At 50.7% G+C, this 9,920-nt stretch overlaps 1 protein-coding gene across 1 annotated transcript in view; it reads right to left on the bottom strand.

Annotated features, from left to right (window-relative positions):
* Positions 1–6: 6 nt before the first annotated feature.
* Positions 7–9,920, bottom strand: part of SPRY4 (sprouty RTK signaling antagonist 4) — a 13,076-nt gene continuing 3,162 nt past the window's right edge. Inside the window, exon 2 of the mRNA XM_015641444.2 lies at positions 7–3,594. Within this exon, the coding sequence (XP_015496930.1) occupies positions 2,655–3,548 (894 nt within the window). The 5' untranslated portion in view covers positions 3,549–3,594 and the 3' untranslated portion in view covers positions 7–2,654. The remainder of the gene's footprint in view (positions 3,595–9,920) is intronic.

The following is a 9,920-nucleotide window of genomic DNA, read 5'->3' as shown; positions in this document are numbered from 1 at the left end:
GTGGTGACAGGGTCACACAATGACAGGGTCACACAGTGACAGGGTCACTCAGTGACAGGACACCGTGCCCATGGTGCAGCTCTGGGCCAGCAGGAGCCCCAAGTACCTTCAAAGGGAATGTGGGGATGGAATTGTTGGGATGGGGAAAAGCGGGAACACCGATGTTATCGATGGAGCTGCTCCCTGTGGCAGAGCCCTGGCCCTTCCCCAGCTCCAGCCTGGGCTCTGCAGCTCCCTGGCCTGCCCTGGGCTGGGAGCTGCCGGAGCAGAGTGCCGGGAGCCGAGGAGCAGGGAGGGTCACTGCTACACTGACCACTGCTCTAACACATCCACAACGCCCGCCAGGCTCCAGCACGGCATCATCGCCTTACAGGGCTTAGGTACTGAAACAAACCAACAGAGAAATACTTTACAGCTATGTACAATGAGAGGAAACCCGGCTGGATTGCTGGGAGTGTGTACATGAGTGTAGGCTGGCACAGGGACCACCATTCCAGCGGTGCCTTTGCTCACGGGGACCAGGCACCGAGCCATGGGCGCTGCCACTGAGGGTTTTCAGCACAGATTCGCCAGGGACAGAGGGTCAGAAAGGCAAAGCAGCCGTGGGTGGAGGCCATTTGGACATGTGTGCTCCCAACAGAGGAGGGCAGCAAGCAAATCCTCTCCTGCTGCCTTTTCTAGCTTGCCTGTATCTTAGGAAAATGATTTCTCTTATTAAATACATCTTATACATTCAACCAACAGTTCCGCCAGTTTGGGGTCGGTTTTCCTTTTATCTTTTCCCCTCAGATTTGTGCAGGATAATAAATACAGCTCTGGATCCCCACCTGCTTCCTGGTGCCCACACACGAGGCTACCCTAGAGGAGCTGGTATCTGGTAACAGACAGTACATCCTTTTTTCTGTGATTCAGCATGTACATGCTAGCAAATGTTATAAATAGAAAAGTTTGTTGTTTTTTTTTTAACTCCCCCATTCAATAAATATCTACAATTCAACAGAGCTAAACCCCAAGTCATCCAGCTGAGCTGAGTTCTGAAACTCAAAGACACCAGAGTCCCATCAGGATGTTCCTGGCAGCCCCGACCCGCGGCCGTGTCGCAGCCAGGCCAACGGGATTCCTGGAAATGCTACATGAGCTCTGCCTATTGCTTATCTAATTAGAGATGACATTTCACTGTCACTGCTGTGCATTTACTGAGGAAATCTCCTCTCATTAAAAACACCAAGAGACACTAGGTCAGGTTTCTGCATGCAACAAGTACCTACCTACTCATTAGAGTGTTGCATGGACCAAGGTTCTTGTTTAGCACCTTGTAGTTGTCAAGAGAGAGGGGTTACAACATCCTGGGGAAAGCAGAACCAGCCCCAGGATGAGTGCAAGGACAGAGCCAATATCTGTGTGCTGAAAACCACGGGCCCACTCGTTAACTACGCTCTCCTCCTTCCCCTGGCTTTCCCTAGCGCGTGTTAACACTAAAATAAACACTAAAAGCATTCTTTACACTTAAAAAGACACTTTTGTACAGAAGAGGCAAAAGTCAAACAGCAGCAATAGGGGTGGGGGAATGTGCTGTACTTCAAGCAAATGCCATTCACCCCCAAGACAAAAACAAATCTTAATATTTAATGAGCAAAGAGGAGCTTGTTCCAGGAGGGGAGGAGGTACTGGATTGAGATCCCTAGAAAAATACATCTATGTGCATCGTACACTTGGGTCTGTGTGACTTCTTACCGGAGGTTTAGAGAAACAAACCCCGCCCTTGAGTTGCATCCCCTCTGCTCGGGGAGCGAGCGAGGGCCTGGGGGAAACGGGATCCTCCATCCTCCCGGAGCGGGGCTGTCCTGCTGATGGAAAATTCATATTCCATGGAGTGAAACCTGATGCCACGGATCAGCTTACAGGCAGGAGAACCCGCTGTTGACACAACTGCCCGAACACATCCTGCTGCAATTCCTCCTGGGAGGAGCAGCCCTGCTACCATCTTGCTTTAGAAAGGGGTTCCAAACCAGTGGGGCCGGGTGGGAAACGCCCAAAGGGCAAAAGAGCCTTCAGCAAATGAAATGTAGCTTCACTTCTGCTCCAAAAATCTTTGAGGGACGCAGAAAGCTTTTGGGAAACACGTACTTTGTGTGCAACCAGCCCTTGGAGTGGTGTCTAGGAGGGAAGGAGGGTGGAGAGTTCCCCCATCACCTTCAACAGGCTGCGGGGAGCGAGCTGGGGTTTGGAAGGAGACAGGAAACAAGTGGCCCGCCCTGAATCCGAATTCAAAGCAGCTTTCTGCAGCTGGGGATGGGGATTGGTTGTGAGGCGGTGCCTGCCAAGCGAGCAGTTAATGGTTCCTGTGGTGTGCAGGCCTGGTGAGCAGCCGTCCGTCCAAGCCGGGAGTTTTCCAGCAGCTGTACTTCATGATGTACATGGCTTTGCAGCCTTCACTCTGCATTATTAACATTCCTCCTTTGGCCCCATCTACTCAAACTGCGACCAGTTCCAAAAACCCTGAATAACCCAAAGTGCTTCAGTTTGTGGAAATAGTTGCTTCTGCTTTCTCCGAAGGCAAGAGGCTAACGCTCTCCTCAGAACACAGGTTATTAAAAAGAGCCACCACCACCCTGCTCCGCGGAGCATCCTCCCAACTCCGTCCTCCCAGACCATTAAAAGGGCTTTTCTGCCCCTTTGCTCTCGGGCAATGCCTTGCAAATGACACTGTTTGTGTTTTTGCATCTACATCCGGGCCGGCTCACTTGGTCGTAGCATCTCTGGGACAGCTTGACGCAGCCGGTGGCGGGCAGGTAGCAGAGCAGGCAGGGCAGCACCAGGGACAGGGCGCTCATGAAGGACCAGCGGGCGCAGCAGTTGGAGTGGGAGCAAGAGCAGGGGTGGTCGGCACAGGTGCCCTCGTCGTCCTCGTTGGTGCAGTGGTAGAAGACGCCCTTGACCAGGCACATGCAGGTGGAGTAGTTGACCAGGTTCTGTGCCGAGCACAGACACTCCTGGTTGCACACCCAGCACGACGGCAGAGTCCGGGGCAGGGCGCACTCCTTGCACTTGCATTTCCCACAGGCCTCGCACAGCAGGAAGTGCTTGTCCAGCTCCTGGGGCGCGGGGCCCTTCAGCTCCAGGGGTTTGCAGTTGATGGCCTTGGGCTGGATGCGAACGGCGCGGGGGGACGATTGCTCTGCCACGGGCACCGGGGCCATGTGGTCCAGCAGCCTTTGGTCTGAGGATGTGCTGCTGCTGCTACTGATGGAGCTGGGGCGCCCGCTGAAGGAGATCCAGGGGTGGGTGACATCCTGCTCGCAGCGCTGCGGGTGCTGGCTACCCAAGCCCGGCTCCTGGGGGGCGCGGGGGCGCTTCTGGGCCGGCGGCTGGGAGGCGCTGGGGTTGTCGGTGTAGTCGTTCTCGATGTGAGTGGTCTTCATCTGGTCGATGGGCAGGATGGTCAGCGGGTGCTGCAGCCGCCCATATGGGATCCGACTGTCCAGCAAGGGCTGCACCATCACAGAGTTGGGGACGACGGTGATGTTGTGAGGAATCCGGGGCTCCATGGAGAAATCAGTCTGACTACCGGGGGAAAATCTGTGCTCAAGTGTCCTGGGGCAAGGGAAGGGGAAAGAAAAGGGATGGGGGGGAAAGAGAGAGAGTGTGTCATTATTGCAGGATCCTGCAGGCCAGAAGGGCTCCTTACTGGGGCTGGTTGTTACACTGAGGGTCCTGTAAGGTAAATTTGTGTCCGAGGGAGGCAGAACACTCAGGTACAAAGTGCCTCACTCCTCCTTTGCTGTCCCCCTCCCTGACCTTGGCCATCTATAGCCCCTCCAGCCCTGGGAGAGCTGTGGTCACTGCAGGCTCCTGAAGAGCCCACTCATGGTTTCACGGAGGGAAAGCACATCCTGGGACTACTGCTGTATATTCGCTTGTGGTTTTGTCAGCAAACTTCCTGAAATGACTTCTGCAAACTTTGAAGGTTTTCCCCAATTGACTCAGGTCCCTAAAAAGCCTGACTCAGGGCTGTGGCTTGTGGAAACATCAGCCTGCTACAAAGGTGCTTCAGAGCGTGGGGCTGAGCACCTGTCCTGGCTAACCAAGGACCTGCCTCTGGCAGGACAGCCTGATTTTGGTGAGGAGGTGTCCCCTCTCCATCAGGAGCCGCTGGTTCCAAAGGCTCCTTTATCCCTCCCAGGGGAGGGGAAGCTCGCTCAGGACCTTGTCTGGTGCCAGAGCAGGGTGGGAGCCCGGGGTGCAGCTCCCAGGAGAGCACCCACAGGGCTCAGGCTGGCTCCATCCCCTCACACAGGTGACACTGTGTTACCTGTGTGACACACACACTGCTGCAGCCCACGGAGGGCACTGATATCCCGCTGAAGCGCTGTTTACCAGCCGCGCTGGCTGAGCCGTCACTGCCGCAGTTTCTAATTTCATTGAAAGAGTGCAATTTATCCTGGAGTCAATCCAAAGATTCAGCAGTGGCGTAGGACAAGAAACCACAGGAAGTAACTAAACTTAAATCAAAGAACGGAAACGACTCGGTTCAAATTTAGAAAGTGCACATTGTTTTCTAGTAGATGTGCCATTTCCTCACGGGGTGACCTTTATTCATAAATAAAATAATGCTGGAGATCAGTTGAAAGAAGGCGTGAGTAAAGCTTCGCTCGCAGGAGGGGAAAAGCTGCTGGTATCAAGAAAAAGGAAGTAGTGAACAGCCTAAGGCATTGCCAGTTGTTTGTGTTCAACAAACAAATTAACCTTCTCCAACAGCGTGAAAGGTTTGGACTTGGCAGCGCTGCTTTAACAGCTGGGCTCGATGATCCTAAAGGCCTTTTCCAACCTAAATGCTTCTGTGATTCTATGGCTTTAATATCACAGCAGTGGGAAAAAGGAAAAAACTGCATCCAACTTCAACCAAATAAAGCCATGAGAAGTGTTTGTGTAAACGTGTGGGCACCTCTGCAAGAGCCCATCTCCCCTAAAATGAACACGACACCTCAGAAAAGGGAGCGAGAACTGATTCTGCGTTCTTGGAAGAAGAAAGGGAAGTCCATCTTTACCCCCTGAGAAATGCCACCAGAGCCCACTCTTGCATTTGTAAATCGTTGCTTTGATGGATCACTTGGCATTTGGGGTTGGAAGAGTTCCAGTTCTCCCGGGATCAGCAGGAGGGAGCGCGGGCAGATCGGCACATGCCGGGTCCGGCACCGCATCCAGGCCCCCTCTGTCCCCTGCACCACACCAGCAGGAAGAAATGCTTTATTAGCAGTAATGATGATTATTGTCATGCAGCCCTTATGCTGCTTCTCTTCCCCAGTTAAAATTCTCTGCTGGATCTTAGCCATTCACTTGGATTTTTTTTATTTTATTTCATTATTCATAGTTCATTGACATCCTGACTGGAGGAACAAGAGAGTTTATAAAGCATCTCTTCCTAGTTACTGTACGTAAAAAACAAAGAGAAGCAATGATTCTGACAACTGTGGGGCGTGCAGAGGGAAAAGAACTTGATTTTCTTTTGTGCATCAGAATCCAGTGTCATGATATAAAAAGTACTTGCTGCAAGTCAGAGTTTAGCAAAATCATCAGTTCTGTATCGGCTGCGTGTTACATTTGCAGGGAGACTTAAATTCCGCTGGGTTTTTTTGTTTTGTTTTTGTTTTTTTAAGGAGAGAGATGCAGCTGTTTTGGCTGCCAAGAGTAAGTGCAGCAGAGCTGATCTTAGATGGAAGGTAGCTGGAGGAAATGGTGGCAGGGCTGCAGGGTGTTAGAGCCTGTCTGCTCCTCCTCAGCCCAGCCTTGCTGGCCTCTCTGCTCTCTCCCACTCCTTACCAGCTCTCAGGAATCTGCTGCATTCACCACATTCCCACTGGATCTGTGGAGAACCATTTATTTTAATTATTTAATTGATTTTAATTATTGACCCTGCGTGCCAGCGCGTGTGTGGAGCGGAGCTGGTGCTGCCTGTCCCCAGCACCAGGGTGGCACATCCAGGGTGCTCTGCAGAGCTGGTGGCACCAACTGGGAGCCCCTGAGGTGGCACTCAGGCTTTAGATGGACCCTGCAGTGCCCCAGGGCTGGTGATGCCACCACACAGAAACGGTGTCACCACATTAATTTGGGGAAGGATTAGAGCCAGGCCACTCCTAAAACACCCCCGTGCACAGACAGGGCCTCATGCAGGCAGATGTCAAAGATGGCTTATCTGAGATAATGCTAATCAAGATTTCAGTTAATTGCCACAGAGAGGAGGGGACCCTGGACTAAACACCACACGGCAGGAGAGGTAATGGTAGAAGTTTTCCATCCTCTTTTTTTTCACTGCAATACAGTTTCAAATTGCCTTTTTAATAAATAGACAAACTATTTCTGCAGGACAAGGGGAAGGGAAGCCTGACATGGTGATCTCAAAGACCCTGCAGATATCACCATCTACGTGGATAAAACCTGTGAAGGGAAAACAACCAAATGAGACCCAGCTCTCCCAATTCCCAGAGCCCTGCTCTGGAGACCACCTCTAAACCACCACAGATGTGCATCCTGACAGGTTTTGGTCCTTCATCCCCTGCCCTGCCCTCTCTCTCCTGGGCAGAGGGCTTCCACACTCAGCTGCTCTCCCCTTTCATGCCACTCTTAACAATGTTTCTGATATTTCTGGAATTTTCCAAGGACCATGACTGCATTGCTGCTGCTGGCCTTGTCACCAGAGGTTCCAGCAGTGCAGTGGGATCGCTGGTGACAGATCCAGGTCAAACACCTCGAGTGCTGAGCTGGGAGGGAGCTGGGTGCTGCCAGGAGGCTCCTCTTCCCTGGGTGACAGCCTTGGCAATGTCTCACAGCTCCAGGGTTTGTCTGTGTGCTCTGAGCACCTTTCCCTGGGCTGCTGCTGCTGCTCCCAGGGCAGGGGAGGTTTCTGTGTGGGCACACAGTGCAAAGAGGAGCCCAGCCCAGCGCTGGGGCTGAGGATTTGTGCTGGGGGAATCGTGAGCCACACTGCTCCTGTGCCTGCCTGGATGCCTGAGGGGACCTTGGGACTTCCCTGGGTGATCCTCCAAGACATCACAACCCGACCTGTTCTGGTTGATGTGTGCCCAGAGGCAGGGCAGCATTTCCTTCACCTCCCCCCAAAACCCTCCCCACACCAGGGGTGTTTGCTCACAAGGAGAGCAGTGCCTTCAGCAGCAACACTGGGATCTTATAAACTGAATTTATAAAGCTTATCCCAGCCAGATCCCACATCAAAATTTATGTTTGGGGTAACCTGGCAGAACTTTAGACCTTGAAAGAGGACAAGAGCTGAGGGGGGGTAACCTTAGGGCTCTTTGTTGTCCACTGCACTAATCCTGACTGCAAATTGCATTTCAATAGAGGAAGAAAAGCCATACAGTACACAAAATTAATTAATTTTTGTTCATAGGTAATTACAGATGTATTACAGCATTAACACAGGCACAAATTCACTGGTTGCAACTGTACAGATAATTTTCTTAAAGTAGACAACAGGAAAAAAAATTCATGACTTTGTTCTTACATAGAGCATTTTTCATTCTTTACAGGCAAACAATGAAGTTCTTTTCAAGGCAGCAAACTCCCATGTAGAGAAAAATCTCTCTTCCCCCATGACTGTGGAGTCACTCACCACATACAATTTTCAAGTCAAAATATACTTCCTTCCAAGGGAGTAGAATTGGACTCAAAAGTCAAGTTCATACATGTGTTGCAGTGTTTGTTCCATCTCTTCATCAAGATATGGCCAATTTAAAATTACTGTTGTACTGGGTAATTCCAAGTCCTAAAGTTGTAGGAAACCAGCTGTTATTGTAAAGTGTTTTGGTATTATTTCAGATTCAGAAGTTTTGTAGGATTTTGAAATCAGATGAAATTAAAACAAAAGGCATTTTGTGTTTAATAGGATTTTGGATTTGCCTACATCACTTTAGAGAAAGCTACGTCCTTGTAGGCAGTTCCATGAGAAAGTCATGTAAACCCTCAGGAAAACTCATTAATCTTCAGAACATTAGTCTTCAGAACAAGTTTTGAAATAATAAGGTTCTAATATCTTTATTTTCAGAGTGGAGTTGGACAGCAAATCTTCCAGTTACTGAAAAACAAAATGGATCTTGACTTAAACATCCAGTGAGGACAGAAATATGTAATGCTCATAACTCAGTCACCCACTGGTTAATAATTTTAATAAGTTCTTTCTCACATGTTTAACATTAATTCTAGATGTTTGTGGTAATAAAAGAATAACAAGAATAAGGGACTTAAGTCTAGAGGAGGATCCCATGTGGAAGCAATCCTGGACAACCTGGGACTGCCACATCCCCACTGCAGTCAGCAGGAAAATGGGAGAAGCTGCCAGGAGCTCCTCCTCTGCTGCCAGCACCAGGTACAAGGTCCCACAGTTTTGCCCAAGCCTTTTTGGACACGAGCTGCTGCCATGGAAATGTCTAAAGGGAATCTCAAATGCCACAGAAAACCAAAAAGGCCCAAAAGTGCAGCTGGGGCTGTGTTTGCTGAGAGAGCCCAGGGTGGGCAGGGGCAGCCCCCAAACCCTTCTGTCCTTTGTCAGCTGCGTGCACCAGATCAGGGGCCTCTTATCTCTCCCTAATTAACGACACCTTAATTGCACCTCATGAGCAGCCTGGCCCTTCTGTTGTGTCTGCCAGCCTCAGCAAACTGAGATTTCTGCTGGCACTGGATTGTCCTCCCCAGGTCCTGTGACACCGCTGGTGGCTCCTTTCTGGAGCCTGGGCTGTGCCCTGGGACATCAGGGAGCTGCTGAACCTTTGCCAGGGGCTGCTGGCCACCTCTAGGACCACTACATTTATTAGGAATCTTCTAAATCCAAATTGTAATGGTGCTGGGGGCATGGAGAGCACTGGTGCACGAAAAGCCACCCTCCTGTAATAGAATTGATGAGGTTGGAAAAGACCTTTAGGATTGTCAAGTCCAGCTGTAAATAGAATAAAGCAAATTTGATACTTCAACATGAATTTTCAACCACAGGTTTCCAAGAATTTTCCAACTATTGAAGCATCACAAGCTTTTGTGAAGAAGGGATGGAGAAATTGCTGTGGATTGATGAAAGGCTGGGCCCTGCACTGGGACTGGGTGAGAGCTGAGCTGCTCATTTGGGGATCTGCTTTGGGTCACACCAGACACCTCTGAACCTGAACCTGCTCAGGGATCACACCTTCTCTTGGTTACTGACACTAGACCTGGATTAGATTTAATTTTAGGAAGGAATTGTTCCCTGGGGAGGTGGGGAGGCCTCCACTCCAGCTGTGGCTGCCCCTGGATCCCTGGCAGTGCCCAAGGCCAGGCTGGACAGGGCTTGGAGCACCTGGGACAGTGGGAGGTGTCCCTGCCATGGCTGGGGTGGAATGAGATGGGCTTTAAGGTCCTTTCCAACCCAATCCATGCTGTGACTCCATTATCAAAACAAAAGCTGAATTAGTCTCTGGAAGAGCTGTGACAGTCACTCATTACCACTGACACAGAGGCAGCAATAGGTGCAGTGAACACACTGCAGAAATCTGGTTTATTTTCTTTGCTGTATGGGACACACAGATTTCTGAAAATACAGTGCAAGGGGAAGAAAACAAGAAAAACATGGAATATTTAGTCCTAATACAGGAAATGACCATAATTGAAAGCAACACACTTGGAAGCAGTTTCATGCCAGGGGTGGGGAGATGCTCTGCAAGGCCTGTGCAAGGCAACAGAGCTCAGAATCGATGGCAGCCAGGGCCAGATCTGATCTGACAGAACAGCCTGGCTCCTCTGGTGCTCTGGTTAAACAGCTCCTCTGGAGGTGCTGGCCAGAGCTGAGGGACAGAGCAGGGATGCAGAGGGGACAGAGCAGGGATGCAGAGGGGACAGAGCAGGGATGCAGAGGGGACAGAGCAGGGATGCAGAGGGGACAG

The sequence above is a fragment of the Parus major genome, chromosome 13, assembly GCF_001522545.3.
Source record: "Parus major isolate Abel chromosome 13, Parus_major1.1, whole genome shotgun sequence".
NCBI lineage: Eukaryota > Metazoa > Chordata > Aves > Passeriformes > Paridae > Parus > Parus major.
This window is presented reverse-complemented; position numbering and strand designations above follow the sequence as displayed.